This window comes from Pseudorasbora parva, chromosome 5 (assembly GCF_024679245.1).
Source record: "Pseudorasbora parva isolate DD20220531a chromosome 5, ASM2467924v1, whole genome shotgun sequence".
Classification (NCBI taxonomy): domain Eukaryota; kingdom Metazoa; phylum Chordata; class Actinopteri; order Cypriniformes; family Gobionidae; genus Pseudorasbora; species Pseudorasbora parva.
Window position 1 is genome coordinate 26,101,187 of NC_090176.1, and position 24,989 is coordinate 26,126,175.

The window sequence follows — 24,989 nt, forward strand, 5'->3', positions numbered from 1 at the left end:
AATACAAAATACTCTCTGAATGGATTCTAAATGACCAAAATTACTGGCTGTTTTTTCATAAAAGCATGTAGGTTAAAGTCTGATTCTTAAGTGCATATGGTAAATGCTCTTGATTTATTGTAAGTTGGAAACAAATAGAATTAACGATTTGTGGTTCACTAATTTAGTCACATGTTTATTCCAAAACTTCTCAGATTCAGTGAAAGGTTCACGGATGATTTTTCAGTCTTTCTGACTGATTCATTAAGGGTTGTTTTTAAGGATTCATTCATAATTGCTTGGTCCAAAACGGAGTTAGACTGTGATTTGTTACCCCCCCCTCCCTCTTCCCCACTGGTCTTTGTTCACAATATATTATTTGGGTCCGAATCGCGGTATGCTAGCGACATCATCAAGCTGTGGCCTCGTACCCATGTTGCTAGGTAACAGCTATGAAGAAGAAGGAGCCGAAATGGAGAGTGGAGCATCACTTTTGTATTTTTTTAACCTTTTGATTTTGTTTCCAAAGTGTCAGCACACAACGACACTTGCATCTATCTGCCATGGATGTACTGCAAATTTTGTAAAAAATAAAAAAATAAAATTGTATGTGAGTGCACAGTGCATCAATGAGTGAGAACGCACACAAAACAGCTGCACTCTAAAGAAATCTGGGTAAAAAACAACCCAATTTTGGGTCAAATATGGACTAACCCAGCAATTGGGTTGTTTTAAGCAAATATATTTATCCAACCACAGGGTTAAAACAACCCAATTGCTGGGTTAGTCCATATTTGACCCAACATTGGGTTAAAACAACCCAGCATTTTTTAGAGTGTGTATAGCTGTTCACTTTTTGTGATTTTTAGTATGATTGTGTTCATGTCAGCAGCGAACCGTACCCCAGCCCACCCTTTTTATGCGGTATAGTTTGTGGGCGCACACTGTTAGAAAAACACTGTTCACAATATCCAAACGAACCAGACTCTGATTTCAATCGGGAGCGCACCAAAATTGCTAATGTGGAATCACCAGATATGTCTGTTTATTGTCTTCATTTTATTTCTGAGTGTCCAGCCTTTTAAAAAAAACATCACTTTCAATTCAGACTGCAAGCTTATAACATATACAAATGTATTTTACCAGCTGTTGATTCAGCACCGCAGCTCAGTGGCATTACTTAAGATGATGTCTAGATGCTATGAGCAGTGTAAAGGTCTGTAAATATTTTCCCTGCAGTTAAACCGCTATATTTTCTTCCTCCCTGAATGATTTGATAAGTGATTTTATAAAGTTTGTTGCAGAGACAAAAGAGGTTTGCTTCCTTTTTGTTGTTAGTGTACTCTGGGTAAAGTACATAAAAAGTGATACAAGTTTAGATAAATTAAATACAAATTAGGGATGCACCAAAATGAAAATTCTGGATGCGCTTTTTCCCCCCAACCGAAAAAGACTTATTTATTATTATTATTTTTTCCTGATTATTAATTTCTTATTTTATGTTAGTTTTTTTAGGATTACCTTTTAATTAATTCAATAATTTTACTGAATCTGAATTTTAAAAATACAAACCAATAAAATCAGTAAACCTCACTTTTTTTTAAAGTAACACGCCAAAATTGGACAGAAAATATATTCAAATAATATTAAATATGAATATATTAGAAACAATATATCAATATATTATGAATTGTTTATTTATAAACTAGTGTTTTCTGTGTCCGTGTCGGCTGTTGACGATGCTGACTCTTATCTCCGCAGCAACGAACATGCTTAGAGAGAAATGCACCTTTCATACAGATTACATATTCTGAGAGGATTTGTTTTCTAATTCACTTGGTTTGTTTAAAAGTAAACATTTTAAGATTTGCATAGATATATGTCTCATGTCTGTGAGGCAAGCAGGCTATTCGCAAAGGTTTAGTATATTTAATTGACGGAGACGGCAGAAAGCGCATCCTGTTTGTTTTCTTGTAATTATGTATTAGTCTTACCTGAACTCTTAAGTGTACTTTTATAATTATAATTATAATATATATACATACTCCTCATTCCGCATTAATACTTGGAATAACTTTAGAGCGAGCAGCCATGTAAAATTGCTACTACTAAAATGTAGGTTGATAGATGATAGGTGAATGTTTGGATTTCTTGCCCGACACACTGTTATTACCCCAAGGACCACATTAAAAAAACTGTGTCTAACTTCTTGACTTCCACCACATCCCTAATATAAATGTTTGCTTCCTGTTTGTTGTTTGTGTACTCTGGAAGGAGTACATATAAAGTGACGTGATGATATAAGGACCAAATATGGTGAACCAAACTCAGCATTTGTCCTCTGTGTTTAACTCATACAAGTTAGTGCACACATAGGAGCTGTCAGTAGTGAACACACACACACACACACACGCACACACACACACACACGCACACACACACACACACACACACACACACACACAGACAGAGCAGTGGGCAGCCAGCCAGTGAACAATTATGGGTTAGGTGCCCTGCTCAAGGGCACCTCAGTTGTGGGTATTAAGGGTGGAAGAGAGCGCTGTTCTTTTACTCCCCCCCACCCGTCCCCCCCCCACCCCCACCCCCACCCCCACCCCACCTACATTTTCTTGCTGTACTAAGAATTGAACCGGCAACCTTCGGGCTACAATTGTGACTCTCTAACCATTTGGTCACGACACAAAGTATAAATGTCTTTGTCACTTTGGATCAATTTAATGGAAGGACTTACTGAATATAAAAAAAGATTAAAAGAATCTTACTGACCCTAAACTTTAAAATTATAAACGCAGTTTTATACATTGTATACATGTAACATTTCATATACTATTTATATTCATATGCACAGTTTATATAATATGAAATTCTAAATCATATAGAAAAGTTTCTAAAAATGTTCCGCCTTCTATATTAGGCAAAATAAACTGTAATTGTAATAACTTTTATTATTTTTGTTGTGCACCTGCAGGGAGGAAGAGGAGAGCCTTCGTGACAAGATCCGGGCAGATCATGAGCGGGCACTGCAGGAAGCCAAGGAAAAACTCCGCAAATCCAAAGAGGAGCTGAAGGCAGAGATCCAAACAGAGAAGACCAAGGTAGCTGAGGACCTGAAGAAGAAAGACGGTCCCAAGCCTCTGCCTCCAGTACCCATGCCCAAACTTGTTGGGGTCAATGATGGTGACCCAGGGGATCCTGACACCAAGGAAAAGAGGGACAAAATTAGAGAGGTAAGAGGGCTCTGTGCTTACATGCTTTAAATGTTAAAGTGTGCTTGCAAGTTCATAAAGAATTAGGGCTGTGCGATTTAAACAAATTGCACTTTCGATTTTGGATTCCAAATTTCTTTAATTTTAATTTTATTGTATTTGATCTATTGTTAGTAATTAGCTTTTTTGTTTTTATTGTATTATTGACTTTTAACTTAGATTAGCGTAGTATTACTGTGATATCGAATTTTGTATTGAGAATTGTGAATTTTTGCAGTTATCTAAAATTGAAAGGATATATTGTTTTTATAATAATACAATAATACAACATATATATATTATATACATATATATAAAAACAATATATTATTTCAATTTTAGATAACAGCAAAAATTCACAATTCTCAATACAAATTTCGATATATATATTCGATATATATGTGTGTGTGTGTGTGTGTGTGTGTGTGTGTACACTGTAAAAAATTATTTAGAAAAAAAAGTTACCTGGTTGCCTTAATTTTGAGTTCATTGAAATTAAAATTTTGAGTTTATACAATGAAATTTTTTTGAGATTCGACAACCTTTATTCAAATATTATTAAAAGATTTTGTAAGCATATTGGGTAATTGTGTGTTTTATTTATGATGACGCAGTGAAACATGATTTATCATTTTCATGATTTATCAATTTTGTTCAGAGACAATGTGGTTCAGATACAATAATATTTTGAGTTCTATTTATTAAACAAAATTCCTTCATTGCAAGGCAAGGCAAGTTTATTTGTATAGCACATTTCATACCCAATGGCAATTCAAAGTGCTTTACATAGAAATTAATTAAAATAGTGGTAACAAATGCATGAGAAAAAAAAGAATACCATATGGACGAATAAAAAATTAAAAACAAGCATAGTTAAAACAGTCGTAAAGATATAGTAATTAAAATAATAATAAAAAAAAAATAAAAAAATAAATAAATAAATAAGATAAAATAAAATAAAATGGTCAGATCCACAATAATGGTCTAATAAACATTCTTCAGTTTACAGCCTACATACATGTACCATCTTAATTAGAACACCTCTCATTCATTTCTTTCTCAAACACGTTCATAACATCCATTTTAATCACTATTCCCTGATTTTTACTCATTGTATCAACTCAAATTTTTTATTTTAATAAACTCAAAATTTTAAGGCAACCAGGTTACTTACTTTTTTAAGTTAAACCAACAAAAACCAACCAAATTTTTTTACAGTGTATATGTGTGTATATATATATATATATATATATATATATATATATATATATACATATATATATATATATATACATATATATATATATATATGTATATGTATATATATATATATATATATATATATATATATATATATATATATATATATATATATATATATATATATATATATATATGTATATATATTATATAATTGTGAAAAACAATTTTTTGATTTTATTGTGAAAAATGATTTAGCTTTTACTGTCTACTCATAATCATGTAAATAACTGTGATTACACTATAGACCAAATCAAGCATGATTGCTTTTTGTCATAGTCGAGCAGCCCAATTTTGAACATATGCAACTCTTTGGATTCTCTCTCTTATGGGTCCTGCACACTGTGATTTTTTTTCAAAATCCTTTGCGAATGTCCCTTGTCAGACTGTGCAAACATGATCCCCGATGTAAGCCATGTCACACTGTGAGATCTCAGTTGGCATTAATGTCAGACTGCACGATAGTGAAGGTGCGCTAAAAACGGACGTGCACAAGAAAACTCATCCGGAGTTTTATATCATCAATGAATGACGCGTTTGGTGACAGTGAGCTGCATTACACGCGGGACTGAAATGGTGGCTACAAAGAAATCTCTAGCACTCGTTTTGGTCATGGGTTGTCTTTAAAAAAACTGAGATATTTGACTGTTGTCGTAGGAGAAGTCACACTGCAGGATTCTGTGCGGCAAATCTTCTGACACTGCCAGAATATCGTCTGAGGTAAAAATTTGATTGCAGCGGTCATTAATCGGCTGCCGGTGAACATGTCAAACTAACGACCAAAGATGTCAGATTTTAGCCTAGGATCAGAAGAATCTTTGTCTCAGACGGCCAAATCGTGGCCAAAATCGCACCGTGTGCACCCAGCTTTAGTCGTCCTTTGGTTAGAGATGAACAGAAATTGTTTTTCTCTCTTTTAGGTAATTCACATTGCTTTTTAGATTAAAAAGTGTTTGCCCATTTAATCTGTTGCATTTTGAATCTAATTGAGCTCTCCACTGATAAAAATGATCAGCTTTTGAAAGTGGGTTGCCATCTTGGATGAGAATAACTAAAGTAACATCCACTGGCTGATTTGTGCTTGACTGGGAGCTGGAACAGACAGATTTCTACTGCTGACACAATGCAGATTTAGATTTTTGCTCTTCCAGATGTACCACACAATTTGTCTTACTGTGTGAGATCGGTTCCTAAATGAAGCAGATGGAAAACAGCTATTAGCTTTGTTTGCTGAGGCAAGAATTACTGTTCCAATTATCATACTTTGGGGTTTGAGATTTCTTGCACTGTTCATGCTATGGACAAATTATATTCAGGTCTAGTTGACTTTTAATATTGATGTTTAATGTGTTTTAGTTGGCGGTGACACTTTAGGACCTCTTACATAAAACTCAACAGCCTGTGGGCTGAAGATGATGAGTCAGCAATGCTTGCAGTAAATGTCATTTATTTTCACTTTCAAATTGCTACTTTTCTATAATGAGCTCCTAAACCCAGAAATAAATGTTTTTCTTTTGTTTCAGTACTTTGGAGAATGATCGTTTTGTCCCCACATAAGTGTTTGTGGTTAGTAGTGATGGTTGTGTTCTAGAAGTAATTGGTGTCCTTGAGTGTTAAGCTGAGATGATTATTGTGTTAGCGCTTTTCACCATGCATTTAACAAGGAGTTTTGAAAGGAACCGATTTTAACCTGTTATGAAATGCTGTACCGTTCTCATCCCAGATCCTATCCGCCTGCAGAATATATTATTAACCCTCTCCCTTAATTCCTGATCAAAAACAAAATGTGTTATTGTGGTGTCTGGAGCATTCAGTATTCTTTAGCTAGCGTTGGCATCGCTTTCAGTATCAATACCACAATGGTATTAGATGCTGCACTGCCAACTATCGACGTGAATCAGCATGATTGTGAGTTTTATGTAAATTACACTGGTACTAGTTGGTTTTAGAGATTGGTCTACACAATAATTAATTTCCTGATCTGTCCAACAAAAAGAAGCCACTTAACTACTCAGGATATTCTGTGTCATCAAATCTTTCCAGCTTATGTATGCCATATCAATGCTCTTCTGGCTTCAGATCTTTTCTGCTTCTTTGACCGTACAGGTACTGATTCTATGACACAGACCGAACATAAATATAATGTTTTATAGAAAACAACTGGGAACAGTTTAAGGCCAATTCATACTGAACTGACAAATGTCGACCAATGTGGACAATCACTAGATTACAGTGCCATGCTGACCAATGGCAACCGACACTTTGACGGGTTTTGTCTGATCAGTGTGTTGCCCCTGTCAGCGTCTGTTTTGTTGGATCGTGGAATGTCTGAGAAGTGACTTTAATCTGGTGATTATTATTTTCTGCAGTTATGCCTTATTTTTGTAGGCCAACCCGAAAGTTAGCATCACCCTGGTTCCCTCGTTGGCTTTTGGATTATTGCAGGAAATAAACTCTGACCTAGCTCTATGCTAAGCTAGCAAGTCAATAGGTATAGCAATACACACCTGTGATTACCTGTGATTAGTGACTAAAACAGGGTAATGTTTGAACATTGTGATGCATGGAACAAAAAACGAGACGAGTTGTGAAAAGTCTATAATTAGCCATAATGAGAGGTCTGCAGAGTGATGTGGATGAGGGAATGGAGGGCGCTGCCATCTGTTTTATCTGTCTGTTAATGCGTTTTAGATTTGGAATGCGGAGTCTTTACTGTATGTGCAATGCATGTTATCTGTTATTCATCAAAAGATGTCAACCAACAATCGCTTTTATTTTTTCTTCTATGAAATCTAGCATCCTAACATCTCTCAGTGGACTGCTCACAGCGGGACCATCTGGTGCTCACTTTGGGGCTTTAACCCTCTTTTGACTCTCTGGATCTGTTTGTGTGGTCTGCCTTCATTTAAATGCACCTTGGTACCTCAATAAGCATCACTCCAACTTTCTTAAACCACCTTTGCATTTGCCTTCATTATGCATTATTGGCCAGTTTCTCTACTCTTTTAAAGTTAGGGAATGGACTGGCTGCTGAACGGACACTTCTTCCGAAAAATGGACTCTAGCGTTTCTGTCAGAGAAATATGATGAAAACTGAACTGAAATGTACTGATGAACATTTATTTCGACCGTTCCCATTGCTTGTTTTAAACGCTAGCAGCTGTGTTTGTTTTGGATGACTAAAGAGCTGTAGTGTTTTAATCACAGCTCTTTGTGTGTGTGTGTGTGTGTGTGTGTGTGTGTGTGTGTGTGTGTGTGTGTGTGTGTGTGTGTGTGTGTGTGTGTGTGTGTGTGTGTGTGTGTGTTTGTGTGTGTGTGTGTGTTTTAGTGTGAATCTAGGACAGTGCTCAAACCTTTATCATACAAATTCATAAATTTCCCTCTCATGTTTACAACTAATGACACAAAATGCAAACACATATAATGCTAATTTGTTAGGTTTTTTTACATACAGTACAGAATGCTAAACCACTAGATTTACCTGTGACCATGTCTTAACCAGATGCGACGCTGTGACACGATAAAAGGTATTTTCTCCGTGTTAATCCTGACCAGTCACTGCGACGATACATGCAGACCAAACAACAAATTGCATGTTGTTTCTGCAATGTTACTGCATAAAGCTCAGTGATTATCTCAGATGCTTGTGCTTTGTACAATAATAAAATTATAAAAAACACTGAGTGTGTTGGCAGAGAGAGAGCCTGCCCATTGTCTCTTCTGATTGGCTGTAATTTGTGATTGATTATGGTACATCAGTCTGGTGGTGACTGTGCTTGTCACTGGAATCCTATTGCTTTGTGTCTGGTTAGGACGTGGTGTCACACAAAATGCTAACACTAGATTTACTACACGCTTAAATGCTAATACACCAGATTTGCTTAAACAGTATAAAATTTAAATACTACTACTATTACTACTAACACTACAACACTTGGTTTACCTCACACACAAATAAAAGCACTACATTGTCCTCATTTGTACATAATGTTAACATGATAGCTTTACTATACACATATAGTGCACACAAAATGGTTACAGTGTAATTTACAGATTCATATGTGCAGAAACCGCAGTCTTGGCTGTCTTTCAGCATGGTTTTACACAAACTAAAAACTAAAAATCTGAGCAGTTTTTGTATACATTTTGTGATTCAATGAAATGCATTTGAATTGGCGCAGTGCTAGCTTTGATTAGCATGATGAAGGGACTTAGCTGACAGGAAAAGCTCCCACAATGCCTTGCTCTCTCCTTTGCTACAGAAGCATACCTCTCTTGCTTTGTCTGATCAAGCAAACACGGTGAATTAATCTTTATTGTGTGGATTAGCTGCTATGTTTCCTTAGCTCACAGGAGAAAGATAAGGCGGCAAAGAAGTTGGCTGTTTAAATTGTTAATGGTGTCTGTCAAGGTTTGCCTTTGCGCGTGTGGGCGCGTGCGTGAGTTAAAGGGGTTTATATGATTGATCCTTTTTTTGTAGCTTGGTTCTCAGATCTGTTTCACACCAATCAAAAAAAGGGCAAAAACAGTCTCCCATTCTGCTATATTACTTTTCTGCATTGTGTAACACAGCTGCGTCTACAGAAAACAGTTCTTGGGTTATTACACTTTAATGCGTTTTTTAATTGTAATAGTTATCAATAGTGTGATTTTATTAAGAATTATTACAAACTTAATCATCATGATGAAATCGGATTATATCTAAATTTATATTTATTAATCTGCCTTAGAATGGCACCTAAATAATACGTAAATAATCTGGATTCCGTAAAAACGAGCATTGCGCAATGTAATTGGGCAACGTTTCTGAGGAGATACAACTCATAAAATCCAAACTATATAAAATATTTTAAAAATTCCTTTGGATATGTTTTACTTAAAGGGGTACTTCAGCGCTGGGAAGATGAATCTGTATTTAAACTGGGTCATTAATGTAGTAGAAATTAGGGGTTGAACGACTTTCATTTTTTTAAAGTCGACATTTATGTGATGAAAGTCGAGTCGACGTCGACTAGTTGCTGATGACATCATCAAAGAACAAATAAGCCTGAACCTCAAGCTGAGACGTGATCTCGGGTCTTCTTGTGCACAGGACAGCTATGGCATATGACACTGCACTGCCCATAAGGTTATTGTTCCTTAACAGCTTTTGTACAAGTTATTATTCTTATGGTCAATATATTTCTCACAGATTTCTGCTCGTTCTGAATAAGATACAGATAAGTAGCACAATAAAGATTACATGTATATGAATGCATTAGTGAGTGATTGTGTGTGAATAAATTCTACCTGGCAGCGTCTCTACTAATAGTGAAGCTGGGAGTTTTAGTTATCAAGAAATATATGATAGAACTTTCTAAGCATAAGTTTCTAAGCTATTTTATTGATAAATCACAGAACACTGTTGATACAATTTTGCGCTAATGAATGTTTTTGTGTGAGGCGCGCGAGATCTCCGCGTGATGTGCGATTGGCTATGTGTGTGCGTTGCAATGCAGCACGCATTAGTTTAGCGCGATGATTAACTTACGCGTACAATAAGCATGCATTCTCCTGATCAATTTTGTCTTGTGGAGAACTCTCGGAGTATGCATTTATTTGTCATTTTAAACTGTTCAAAACAGAGCCTGCATGTCAGGAAATTGTTTATCCTGTTGCGCCCTCTATAGGCCAGCGACTAGTCGACGTCAAGCTTAAAGCGTCATGACAGAGCATTAAGGTCGATTAGTCGACTAGTCGGTGCAACCCCTTGTAGAAATGTGAAATTATTTTATAATTTGGTGCTTTCTAGACTGAGAAAAGACAGAAAATGTATTTTTGTCTCATGAGGACGAAAGACAACAATTCCCAGAATGCTTCTGCCCTGTGAGGCCATTCCCAAAGCCACCGCTACTAGATTACTCGCCCACTGCATTCATTTTCACAAAATGAGTTCAGTTAGAGAATAGACACTACAATCAAAAACTGAATGTGTCTATTCAATATAATGAGTGAGTTTCCGTGCAAGTGTCACAGCACAAACGCAGCAGGAGTCTGATTACATTCACCGTCATGAATGAGCTGAATGAGCTCTCGTGATGTGAGCTGAGGTAATCACGACCGCGCTCGCGGCACATGTTCACAGCGCTTGTTCAGTCTGGCGCATTTTCAGTTCATGCCTTTGGAAGCTTAAATTTCATAGGAATTAATTTGAGAAGCTGAAACACTCACTTTGCTCCACATAGCTCCATTTACATGAATGCCTGCAGGTGCGAGCTGAGTTTTGAGTGTGATCCCACCGCCCATGCGTGGGTTGAAAACATGCGGAAAAAGTTCCCTCTGCTGGCTGTAGACTTTTGCCTTTGGCCAAAAATTCCTCAGATGCCGCAAATATCGTCAATTTGCGTCATCAGAGGAATCATTTGAATATACTCCAGGATTTCTACTGATACAAAGCCATATGCCAATTCTTGAATTAATCCTCTAAGTCCAGGTGATTTAAAAAGTGACATGAAATTATTTTTTAATGATTTTACACTCTTGCCCGTTTAAGGGTTATATTAAATAGTGTGATATCTCGTATATCAGCCACCTTGCTTTCGAAGATATTGGCATTGACCTTCAAAAAAATCTATATCTGACGACTGATAAAACGAAGTATGAGATCAACAAGCTATGTGTAACAAAATTTGACTGAAATTATACTCACACGTATGTCTCTGCTTCCACAGGATGTGTGAATTCCTGTTAATATGGATGGAGAAAGAAATATGTGCTGCTTTTACTTGTGTGAAACCAGTTCCTTCCCTCTGGTCTTTTCCATGCTTTACTTGTTCTCTTTAGCCCTATTCGGACGGTAATTGTTTCTCATGGGGAAGTAAGGTATTTCCTACATTTACAGGGGCTAGTCAGTGACATTCTGGATGACATTCTAGGCTCGGATAGCAATAAAATCATTGTTTTTCCTCCCAAAACCCACGTAAAAGTCCCTGACCGAATTACCTACTGTTTTTTGACGAACACCAAGGTCGTGTGGTAATTTAATTGCCGTCCGAATCCACATCACTGAGTTTACATAAAGAGATCACTTCAAAATTCACAGTTTAAATCTTTTTTGACCACTGCCACGCACCATACGATGACTCTTGCACTTCACTGTGATTTGTATGCATTTTGTACACACTTTCTAGAATTTCAGTAATCTTTGAAAGAACAATATTTTATCACCCCTCGACCTCAACGAGTGGGAGCTGTTAAGAACAAAAAGGACAAAGAGAAAACAAAACATTTTCCTATTATTAAAGTAAATATGAATTTAATTCTAAGGCAAGCATATGACATTTTATTTAAAGACATTCATGCGACTGACCACGTGAGCAGCACGTTCCTGGGTCCGTAAGAATCACAAAACTTGCTCCTCCAACGTGAATAAATGGCCATCTGAATGCATGAGTTTTATCACCGAGGTGCCATGCAAATGTATTTTTACAGACGTCCACATGAGAAACAATTACGGTTCAAATAGGGCCTTTTGTATATATTAGGGCCTTTTCACAGAGTGCCTGTTTTGTTCAATCTTCTGGATTTTAAATGGATTTATCATCCCAAAGCAGTGCTTTTTATAATCTTTTCATAAACCCTTCTCCACACACTTGCAGAAGTCTCATTTTGACAATTCTCTGAATGTAATTACTTTAATACTCCCAATACATTAACTCAGTGATAAGCTTACAGTCATATTGATTCGTCTAAGGGGCCCTCAGCACAAGCTCCTCCGTTTCCTTCTCCACAGAACTCTGCCATAACGGGGATTATGAACTGTGTGAGTGTGTGTGTTTTAGTGTATCGTTGTGTGTTTTTGCTGATTGCTTTAGCTTGTTCTGATGGTGTTCCACAGGGCTTAAAGCAAGCAGTGAGTCGCTGACATGCCTTCTTTGACGTAGTGTGATGTACTATATAAACTTTATGGATGACTATACAGATTTCACTGTAAAGGATCAGTTTTTGTACCGAGGAAGTGGGAACTTCTTAGTTTTTAGTTCACCCAAAATTAAAATGCTGTCATCGTTTTGATGAAAATCTCAGAAGCAAAGACCAGGGGTATATTCCAGAAAAAAAGGTTATGTGACATTCCTGAGTATGTTTGAGTAAGCATAACCTCAGCTTTCTAGAATTGCCATTGCCACTTTATGATCAAAGATTAACCCTTGACACAAAGCTTGTGGTGCTTCTGTACATTGTATCAAGAGTTACTCTTTTGCCGTAAGCTGAATTGTTTACGGCTTTCAGCCGGAAGTTAGTTATTTTTAGTCTGTAAAGTTTTAAATATGGATATTTTTCTTTATTAACCCCCGGTTCGTGTGGAGCAGTTATATATGGACTTTTATGGACTTCATAAAGGAGACGATTCACTGCCATTATAATGCTTGGATTAGCCAGGACTTTTTAAATATAACTCTAATTTTATTCATCTTAAAGAAGAATGTCATTTACATCTAGGATGAGTAAATCATTGGCTAATTTTAATGTGAACTACCCCTTTAATCAGATATATAAACATAATACAAATTTTATCTGCACAAAATGAGACAAATGCACAAGTGAACTTGAACTTAGTTATGTGCTGTAATGTGTAAGTCCAGTTTTGGATGCGCTTTTGCTGGAGCAATGCAGTGACAAGCAACTAAACCTAAGGAATTCACAAAGTTTTATTACAATTTAGTTCTCTTTATGAAGTGCATTGCATATGCATTGCTGTTTGAGCTGTTGAAGCTGAAGATGATAACTTTGTTTTTTTCTTAACAAATGCATCATATATGACACAGACAGGCAGACAGACAGACGGATAGATAGATTGATAGATGGATGGATGGTCAAGGGGAACGGGATCTGGATGCGAACTTGAATATAATATAATATAATATAATATAATATAATATAATATAATATAATATAATATAATATAATATAATATAATATAATAATGTAATATAATGTAATATAAATTGTAATATAAATCTTGTCTATTAGCCAGCAGACCAATTATCTGATGTGTGTTGTGTTTGTGGTTTGTTGCTGAGAGAATCTAGAGGTGTGTGCTGCTCTGTTACATTTAGTATTGATGGCAGTGTGAGCATTTACCCCCTGCAGGGTGCCGAGACTTGAAGAGCATCAGAGGGCAGGTTCATGGCTGTGCATATGCCCTGAAGATGAGATGGGGAGAAGGTGAGACCGTACGCAACAGTCAAGGTCACTCACTGAAGAAATTAATTAGGCCTTTATTTAAAAAGCGTACAGTAAGTGAAATTAACAAATGCGGTACAACAGGATAAAACTTGACTTAGCACAGTACTTGTATAACACTTTTTTTAAATCATATTGTTGTATTGTCGTACTGTGTTCTATTGTATTGTCATTAAATTATTTTATTTTGCTCCTTTTATCATGTTGTATTGTAGTAAAAGTATGTGATGTAATGTGATGATACATCATACAATACAATAAAATACGGCACAATACTGTACAGTATAACCCCATAAAGGGTGTCCAATCCTGCTCCAGGAGGACCTGTTAGCTCCAACACACCTGCCTAGAAATATCTCAAGAAACCATCTCAGCCTTAAGAATAAAACGGTCTAGTAAGTCTGCATGGCTGCGACATAAAGATTTCTGAAAATGCTATTGAAAGAGAAGAAACTTTGTATAAAAATCTTTATAATGTCTGACTTTCAATGAATGCAGTACAGTGAATGACAGCTGTCTGCGGTGGTCTCCTAGTGATTTACATCACTGACAGTTTAGCATTGTTATATTCATTTATAACTAAACAAAACAAAATGCCTTCATCTCTCTAATATTTTTTGTCTCGCTTATGAAAAAGAAATTGGATGACTTAAGTGGTAACTTCTTTTTCACCAATTATTTTTTGGTGAATTGAAATGTGTGCAAAGGATTTTGTGTGATTGGAAGACATGGTTACACAAAGGATGCATCTTTCAAGATAAGCCAAATGAAGGATGCGAAAGAGAGGTTTTTATTCAGCAGAGATGCATGCATTAAACTGATCAAACTGGCAGTAAAAAGAACGCATTGTTACAAAAAAATTCTGTGTCAAATGAATGCTGTTTGGAACGTTCTATTCATCAAAGCATCCTACAAAAAGCACAAAAAAATATTGTATTATATTAAGTAGCACAACAGTTTTAAAATTTGATAATAAAAATTGAGCAGCAAATCTGCATATTAGAATGATTTCTGAAGGATCATGTGACACTGAAGACTGGAGTAATGATGCTGAAAATTTTGCCATCACATTTAAAATGTTCAAATAGAAAAGTTATTTTAAATGTTAATAATAGTTCACAATATTACTGTTTTCACAATTTTTTTTGCATCAAGTGGTGATGCAAATTTGGCGATGTGAAGGGTTTTCATTTTTTATTAAATAAATCGACAATGCAAATACCCCCTAGTAGTGGTTCTGAAACTTTTTAAACGTTTTTCACCTGAAATATCACCAAAATATTGGTTTTGTGAATTATAATATTGTTTACAATATTAATGTTTTTACTGTATTTAGGTTCTTAGATAGGATGGAAGTAGCATTGTGTGAAGTAGCACCCCCTGAAGATCAAATCTTAGCACCGCCCCTGGCAGAGACCATGGGAGCTGATCCTTCTAAACTCCTGAGTCTTTCTCTTGGTGTTCTGCTCTTAGCTGATTCCGGTGATCATCTGTTTACCACGATGCTAGAGGCCAGATTGCATGAGAAATCACTTGACTTCAGAGCATCAATGTAATTTATTCACATAACACCTGTGGATTAGATATAGCTCTTCTTAAACTACTAAATCATAGTGGAGAGAGAGGCAAGATGAGGATGATGTGTTGTATTTGACATGTCATAAGGTAGTGCATTAATGTCTGGGTGTGATGTTTAAAGTCTGTCTCCAAAACAAAAGAACAGTCCTTTCTTTCAGTGTCAGAATGCTCTTAAAGTCAGTTTATTGTCTTCTATTGCAGCGTCACATTTACTCCAGTGAGAGACTGTCAGATAGGATTCTATCTGTATGGATAGACCTGTAATAGCACCATAACTTCAACCTGAAGCTTTGTGGCAAAATGGGAGGAGCCTAAATCAATCACAGAGACTCGGGCAGTCACCGGGGGCAAATTGTAATTGCAGTTCTGCTGCTGGATACTTTCAGAGCAGCGTTTCTTCTATGACCTCGCTGCGGATTTTCCACAGTGTTGTTCGTCTCTGTTGGTTTGCTGTACAGCAAAAAGTGATCTATGAATGAATTGCATGTGCCTGGTGGGGGTTTATGCTAATTAATGCAGCTCCCCCTAGAGGAAACTGTGGAGGGCATTTGTGCGTGCGTGCGTGCGTGCGTGCGTGCGTGCGTGCGTGCGTGTGCTCCTGGTTCTGAATGCTGTATTTCCCATCCTGCATTAATTAGCTGACCAGGTGAAATTTCACTGCCCTCAGCAATTAATATTAGGAACAATTTACAGAGCAGTGACTCCTATGCATTTTTTTAGAACAGTTTTAGAACTTCTTTTTTTAGAAGCCTCTTTCCATACCTGATGCCATACACGTATTTCACCACATGATTTATTATGGGCAAAGGAATTTACAATAATGATATATAAAAATTAGGGTATATAAAGGTATATAGGGTATATAAGGGTAAATAATGATATATAAAAACCGCGACTCGATTAAAAAAATTAATCTAATTAATTAGAGGCTTTGTAATTAATTAATCGCATTTTAATTGAATATAAATATTTGACCTGAGAACAATGAGAAGTAATTTTTCACATGTATTTTTAGTATACCATTGAATAATGACTGAATACATAAGCTTAATCAACAAAATATTGTTTATTTATTTCAGTCCAGCAGACCAGTGCATGTTTGCCAGTTTAGCAAAAGCATTTTTGTGATATTTGAGGCTCAATGTGCTGCGGTGATACGCAAATTCCTTGTTGTATAGCTTGCACACAACCGTGCTCTTGTCGACGCTTCCATTCTTTCGTTTTTTAAAACAAAATTTCCCATCCACGGGGCCAAGCAAAGCAGTCTCATCAGCTTCTTCGTTCCATAGCTTCGTTCATGTTCACATGGTTCGTTGTTGTCGTGACTCCGGAGCGCTAGTTGGTGTTCCAGTATAATTGGTCCGTCGAAACTCATTCATTGAAAAACGTTCCGCGGTGCAAAAATAAGTGTGGTAAAAAAATTTTTTTTTTTTTTGCGTAATTAATTAACGCGTTTAAGTCACGTAATTAACGCGTTAAAGTCACGTAATTAATTAATCTTAATTAACGCGTTAAAGTCCCGGCCCTAATAAAAATAAAAATAAATTATATTAGTCACATGTATTTTTACACTTATTTTGTGAAATGAATCGCACTCAAAATATGAGTGTGGGGGAGGCAGAGAGAGAGAGAGATTGTAACCATAACTTGTACAAAAGCATAAAAAAGAACTACTTCATGCAGACTAGGCTGTCTAACACTCTGTCTTTATGGAATCCAAAACACTCCCACATTGGTGAGCGAACTTTGAGTGAGAGTAGTGTCTCGCCTTCGTCTGTCATCTCCTCTGATGTGTTTTTTTTTTTTGTCCCAACAGGCGTTGCTACACTGCGTTTTATGACTAGTGTCATCCATCAGTATGGTGCAGTACCTCTAACTTTTATGTTGGTGTCAACCAGATGGCACTGGATTATTTATTATAATATTGTATGTGTAGTATACAAATTATTTCAATAATGTTGTTTTTATTTATTTATCATCAATACCAGTATATTGTGAAAGCACTAGTTTGGAGCAGTTTTATCATTCCATATGTGACCTCAAAGCATCTAAGTTTCTGAGCCCACCTTGTGAACTTTGACTCTCCTCAGGTAGGGAACTACTAGTAGATTTTGTTTTCTCAACTTTCTCATGTTGAAACACAAAAGACGATTAGAACAATCAATCAAAGTCAATGGGGTCCAATGTTTCATACAGGTTTGGAACAACAAGGATGAATAAATGACAATTTATTTTTTTTGCTTTACAACAGATAAGTCAACTAAACACTCAGGCAGTTCACTAAAGGGTCAAGTGTGTAAAAATGTAGTTTGCACATTTATAGACTGCACTAAAAGCACTAGTGTGGTTAGTGGCCTAAGAGTAAGCTCATTCATGCAGAAACAACTGATTCTCCCACTCACCTCTTCCTACCGCATGTTTTTCTGCCTTGTCTCTTGTTTCCTTTCCCCTCCTTTTGTTCCCATTGTCTTCTCATTTTTCTGACTTTCTTTGGAAGCCTTTTGTAGTCTTTCTTCTCTCCCTCTCCACCCTTTGCTTCAGCGTTGGCATTGTCTTTGCTCTAGGAATCCTTCCAGACAGCGTGATGTGCTCTAAAAGGATCTCCCTCTCACGCTTCAGTCCCAGCGTGCGGTGGAAAAACCATCAGCATACCCCTTGTAACATGCCCAAGTGCTTTTGTTTCTCCCTGGCAATCATGCACTCCAAAAATAAAAGGCCAATGATAATGAGGAGAAAAATCATATTAGAGCACTTGAATGCTGCGTACAGCTTCAAGAAAGGTGACGGTGCCCTCGGGAAAGATGCTGATGCATTGTAACCACTTACAGTTTTTGAGAACATACAGTTTAATTTGTCTTACACTCTGACTTTCATGGAGACTGAAGGCAGGGCCTGACGGGCATAACCAATCCACCTGCAGAGCTGATATGAGCACTGATCACTGTTCAAACAAGTGTGCTGGCAGCCGGATGGTAATTGAAATGCACAATAGGCCCGGCCCCATCACTCAAGCAGTTGAGCAGAAAGCGGCGACAAGGCTCATCTATCGCTCTCTTTGTTCTCTCTACAATGTGCTGTGTTCGATTGATGGGAGGGTGGAGATGATCGTATCTGTCTGCCCTGGAATTGATATAAACACGACTGCCGATCCATAGGGATCGTTCCAGTAAATCAATTAGTCGCTTTGTGTGGATGCACGGAATACCGAATTTACAGAGTACACTACAGAGCCGCTTGATGAATACAGATATCTTTTAGAACGCAACATCAGGAAACTGCAATGCGAAAGGCCCATAGAGTGGAAGTGTGGTTTGAGCGGTGTTGAGAGCTAATTGTCTTTTGTCAAATTTCTGTTTAGAATCTTAGTGTTGACCACAGCACAGGCAGTCTGCACGAGTGCGAATGCTTAGTCACTGCCTGCAGACTGCTGAAACGGTGCTCATTTAGGACTTTAATTAAGACTAAACGCGCTTTGAAAAGCAGTGATACGGCGCAGCCTTCATTTACAGGAACCTCGTTTTTCAGAAACCCGATGATCTACAGTCTTTCAGCGCTGCATGCGAGACAGCGAAGGAACGCAATCCATGGAGGAATACTGTGGAGTAGTGAATGAAAGGTCAATGGCTTTCTAAAATGTAAATAACCGATGTCGTTTTATTATTTGTTTCTCTCTCATTTCTTCCCTCTCTGTTGTGTGTTTCTTTGAGAGCGAAGCAACAAAAATCTTCTTATGGAGTCTCCCGATGAGGGGTCACAACAGTGCATCATCCGTCTCCATTTTGCTCTGCATCTTCCTCTTTTACACCAGCCACCCCGCATGTCCTCCATCACCACATCCATTAACCTCCTCTTTGGTCTTCCTCTTCTCCTCCTACCCTGCGGCTCCATCCCGAACACTCTTCTCCCCGCATCCCTCATCCGCACATGTCTTGCCTTGCTCTCTCTGTCTCCGAACCTCTAATATGCTCATTTCTAATCCTGTCAATCCTTGTCACTCCCAACGAAAATCGCAGCATCTTCATTTTCCACCACCATCATAAAACATAGCTGGCCATACTACCGTCTTGTAAACTTTCCCTTTCACTCTGGCTAGTACCCTTCTATCACAAATCACTCCTGACACTATTTCTCCTCCTTCACTTCTTTACCACACTCTTACTTTGAACAACTGACCTCAAGTATTTAAACTCACCCACCTTCACCACCTCTGCTCCTTCTAACTGCACAAAGCAAAAATTGTATATTGTAATCGATGTTTCTTTGACCTTGTGCTGCTTAGTCTTTTGTTTTCATATGTGAAAAAAGCAAGATGACTTTATCTTAATCGTTGTTTTTAAAAACATGAAGTACTATTTCACACAAACCTTATGTTATTTACAGTACTCATTCAAAACCCTTCTTCTTTAGTGAAACACAAAAGGAGACTTTTATTTTTAAAGAATATTGACTGTTTAACAAATTAGCAGCCCACATCCGTTAAGCTCCAAAAATGACAGATACCAAAATATCACCTTAAAATTGGTCCATGAATCTTGTTGTACGCTTCAAGTCTTCTGAAGTGATTTTCTTTGAGCTGATGGATCTGTTTCTAAACATTGGTTTAAATTGTGTATATTTCTTAGACAGAGCTATCAAATAGCTTCAGAAGACTTTGCAATATATCACTTGAGTTATATGGACTGATTTTATGGTGGTGATTTGTTTTTTTCTCTCTCTAGCTTTTAGCTTCTAGGTTTTTTATAGACCTGGTCATTATAAGTTGTTGTATACTCTAAAAAAAATTGGTGCTATTTGGTACTAAAAGTGGTTCTTGGCTTGTAATCATAGGGGAACCACTTTTGGTGCCAAATAGCACAATATCTTTAAAGGTGCTCTATAGCACCTTTGTCAAATGGTGCTATGTAGAACCCATAAGAGGTGTCATATCGCGTTTTATTTCTTCCTCAATAATGGTGCTAAATGGCACCAAAATTAGTTCTTTGGTGTGTGAAGAACCTTTAAAGGGGCTTGAAAGGTTCTTTGTACGGCAGTGGTGCTATATAGCACCTTTATCACCCCAAAGAACCCTTAAAGAACCGCTGAAGAACCATACATGGGCTTAACAGGTTCTGTGTATGGTAACGGTGCTATATAGCACTTCAGTCATCCCAAAGAACTGCTGAAGAACCGCTGAAGAACCACTGAATCACCGAGATTTGGTGCTATACAGCACTTACAGTGGTTCCCCTATGATTACAAGCCAAATAACCACTTTTAGTACTATATAGCACTGTTTGTTTGTTTTTCAGAGTGTATGGAAAAGTATAACAGTAAAAGGTTGTGCAGATTATTCAAAAATGGCCTTTTTTGTTTCACAGAAAAAATAAAACATTTTGAATGAGATGAGGGTAAATAGTGACAGAATGTTCATTTTCACAGAATTATCACCAAGGAAATATGGGAAATATACTCCCCGGCCACTTGTGACTGTCTCACCTTGTTAATCTCTCATGGGCTTGCGTCCCTGTAGACACATCTTCGTGGGGTAGTTAAAAGCCTGGGCTTAATTTAACCGCCAGTTTAAGTTCTCTTCGTGTCGGATAGGCTCTGCTCTCAACGCTTCACAAGGCCTCCGCTTAGTCAAAACAACTGTTAATTGACAGGCAGAACGACCCTGAACAGCTCTTGAATAAAACATGAGAGGGAGGTTGGAAGTTACGCATGATCAAGTGGGAAAGGGAAAGGTAGATCTGTAGACTCATAGCTCTCCATCTCCTTCCAGTTTGAATTTAGGCTGCTTGCTGATCATGGGCTTTAATTTTTCTACACTAAAGGGGGTTTAACAATCAGTCTAATCAGCCATCAGCCTTCTCTTCATTGGAAAACTGCATTGTGGTAATTCATAATCTTTTGTGCGCACAGCGTGACATGGAAAGATTGAAAGCAGAGAACAAAATGAAATTATTGACTTCTTTTCATTGCCATGCCTCCCTCCTGGGATTTTGCTTTTAAACTGAGAACGGCAAAGGAAAATCATGGCTTGTGCTCAGGATGGCAGCCTACAACAACACTTGACAGTCAGACGAACTCCAGAGACGTTTAATGCATCTGTTTTTATAATACCCGTTCCAAACCCTCATAAGCTGCCTACATTATACAGCATTTTAAGGTGTCATTGGTATGCTCTCCTATGCTAAGGCCATTCTAAACATTAGGCAACAACAGTGGTCCTTCTTTTGGCCAAATTCAACCTAATATTTGTACGTGCTATTTTTATACTTAGATTATGGAAGTTACAAGCCTAGCAACATGCTAAAGTCAAACTCTTTTGGACTGAATTGCCACATTACTTTGCGATGTGTTTCACTCTATTGATAGGATGCTACTAATTGGCAATTTATGAGGTTTATCAGGATTTGTTGCCTCCTTGGGATCTGGCCACCTCACTGTATTTTCAGTGTGCTTTCACACTTGCTTCGATCGCCTGGTTCGATCGCCTGGAGTGAACCAGAGTTTGACTGCTCCCCCCTGCCCCGCTGGACTGTGTTCATATTATATTATTTGGTCCAAACCAGGGTGCGTTTGCGTCATCAAAACAGCAGCTGTTTACTCTGTTGCTTGGTAACGACAGAAGGCGAGAAGGTGGCAAAATGAGTAGCGTTGCTCACCTCACTTTTCAGGGCTCCAGACTAACTGTTTTTACTTGGAGCACTGTAGACAACTGCATTTTTTAGGAGCACAAGCAGAAGATTTAGGGGCACACCTTAAATCAGCCTGCAAGGCAGTTATTCACATTTCCCCCTTTGGACTGCATTACTGACAAATGACTAGGTAATAAATAGATTTAACATTTAGAAATTACAATTACAAACAAGTTTGAATCTAAGTTCTATATGCACTAATCCTTATATTTTTTACTTAACCTGTTGTCTACATGGGAATTGACGCTAATAGGAGCTACCTTTCTCCAAAAGTACTTTTTTTTTATTTTTTATTCTGAAACAATATTCTCAACAGTGTTCAATCAGCTTTGACATATTTAAATCTGCATATATATATATATATATAGGTTATTTTTTAACTGTTGGTTTTGTTACCAAAGCTTCAGTTAGTAAGGGCACTTGCGTCAATCTGCCATAAATGTACTGCATGTTCTAAAGAACGCTGAAGACGAGCAGAAATTAGATCTACAGCTCTCTGCTTGCAGTATGTCAGTCACGCTCGTCAGGAAATTGAGAGTGAAACGCATGCAAAACACACATTATCAAATTATATGTCATTAGTAGCGCTTCACTTCCGCGTTTTTAGTACGATTGCATTCACATCAGCTGCGAACCGTCCCGGAGTTTACATGAACCGAACCCCAGACCACCTTTTTTAAACGGACTCTGGTACAGCCCCGCGTGTGCGCGCCCGAGTTTGGAAGACTGCGTTCACATCATCACATCAAAAGAACCGAACTCTGACATTAGTCGAACCCGGGTGCGCACCAAAAGTTCTAGTGTGAAAGCACCCTCAGTGTCTTCTGGCATGATTGCTGCATTTAAGATGATGCTTAAAATAATTCAGTTTCTTATGCATTTGGTCAAATCCAATATATCTGTGTTTTAAATGTACACTCTAAACCTAAACTGCCTAAAGCAAGTGGCAGCACATCAGTAACATTTGAAAAGTCATTCCCTTTAAATGGCAAATAATTCTGTGTAGTGAAAAAACTAATAACCTTGCTGAAATGTATACACTGAGAGTACATAGTGTATAGTACTTTATTTGGGATGTGACTTTTTAGTGCAAGAAATATTTTCTGCTATGGTTATACTTCAGTTTTGACCTGAAAGCTTGGCTGATACAGCCGAAAACACAGTCTTTCAAAGTGTGCAAACTAGGGATGGGCGATATGGCCTTAAAATCCATATTGCGATATACATTGCAGCCTCTTGCGATAACGATATATATTGCAATATATAAATTATAATAGAACCTTCTGAAAAATGTTGAGTAAACTGGTGTCTTTTTAGTTAAAGGAACACTCCACTTTTTTGATATAGGTTGATTTTCCAAGTCCCTTCGAGTTAAACAGTTGAGTTTTACATTTTTGAATCCATTCAGCTGATCTCTGTATCTGGTGGTAGCACTTTTAGCATAGCTTAGCATACATCATTGAATCGTATTAGACCATTAGCATCATGCTCAAAAATGAATCAATACGATGATGCGTTGCAATCAGTTGCAGCTCGTGGCTCTAAATTTCACCGGTAGAGTCCATCATCAACGTGCATTATCTCGTGCAATATAATTAAAGTCTCTGTCGTAGGCCAATTTTGTATGGTTTATATCGCCCATTACTAATGCGAACACAGGTGGGCGACACATCCGCACTATTTGGTTTCATCTTTGTCCAGCATCAGTGCTATTTCTCTCCAGAAAGTTATGACTTATAAAAAAGTCTTTGTACTGATTTAAATTAGAGTTGTGTGTCTCTTAATTTCCTTCACACAGGTGCTCGTAATATATGACGAAATTTACATCGCTCGCACTGTACAGATACCCTAGCGTGTGTCTAAAAACTGAAGTATACTTTGAGCTTTAGAAGGTAATAGCCTATATACTGTAAGCTGTAGACAGCAATGCAGCTCACTACGTTTTGGAGCAGAACTATAATTCCATCCGTTTGCTTTTCACGCACCTTATCATTCTTGTCACAAGGTTTCTGCTTTTGGAGGAAGTATTCCTCCAAGTGGTAATGTTTGAAGACATGTCTAAATGTGGAGTGGCTCGGAGCTGAATCTCAGCCAGCCGTTTAATGGATGTGAGCGAGAGCTCGGAGAGAGCGTGCCTAGAGCCACAGCTGAGACAAAGACACGCTTAGAGACGCAGACACACACTGTGTCCATTCATCTTTCCTCAGTAGAAAAAAAAAACAGAAAAACACACATGCACAGAGTGAAGATACATCGACAGGGTGCTGCTGGCCAGTGACCTGAAAGGGGAATGACAGCGCAGCAGACGCGGTCACGGTCACAGTGGGGACTTCTGGGTAACAGGACATCGCTGATGCAACGCTTCATCTTTTACATCAAAGGCCTTTGTGCATCCCATGTTAAAACGCGTTGTTCTTTATCGGACCAAACAGCATTTTGGCTTTCATGTTGCTACATTTTGCATTGAACAATGGAGTTGTTTCCTGCCGGCATTTTTAAAAGGTTTGCGATGATGACATGAAGGCAGGCATCAGTAGGATGTGGTGCTGTAATTTTGATATCCACCAGACTTTTTGGTGTTCATGGATAAGGCTAACTTCTCGTAATTTCTGTCCTAGATGATGAAACATGCGTGGGACAGCTACAGGCAATATGGCTGGGGCCACAACGAGCTCAAACCCCTTGCCAAGAAAGGACATTCCACCAATATCTTCGGTAAGTAAGGAGCACACATGCATGTTGAAGTCTCATTTACATGTAAATGACTGCTCTTGTCAGATGATTTGGTTCATTGTGGTAAGGACAGACACATTTCCATCTATATCCACTTTTGTGCGCCGTCTATAACTCACACCCTAAAACGATAAGACGTGCTTGCGCAGTTCGCCTTCCCTAATAATTTCTCTGTTTGTTTGGGTGTGTTGTTTATCACTGGCTCTCAGCTCCAGAGCTAAAGAAGATTCAACGAGTGGGAAAAGCAGGGGAAAACAATAGTATAAAATAG

General features: G+C 37.7%; 1 protein-coding gene across 2 annotated transcripts in view; it reads left to right on the forward strand.

Moving 5' to 3' along the window:
- Nucleotides 1–24,989, forward strand: part of man1a2 (mannosidase, alpha, class 1A, member 2) — a 126,122-nt gene that overhangs the window by 38,295 nt on the left and 62,838 nt on the right. Inside the window, exons 3-4 of one of the 2 annotated variants that reach the window (XM_067443616.1) lie at nucleotides 2,969–3,227; nucleotides 24,604–24,700. In XM_067443616.1, the coding sequence (XP_067299717.1) occupies nucleotides 2,969–3,227; nucleotides 24,604–24,700 (356 nt within the window). Of the gene's footprint in view, nucleotides 1–2,968; nucleotides 3,228–24,348; nucleotides 24,488–24,603; nucleotides 24,701–24,989 lie in introns of those variants that run through there. The other variant, XM_067443617.1, reaches the window with a different exon arrangement.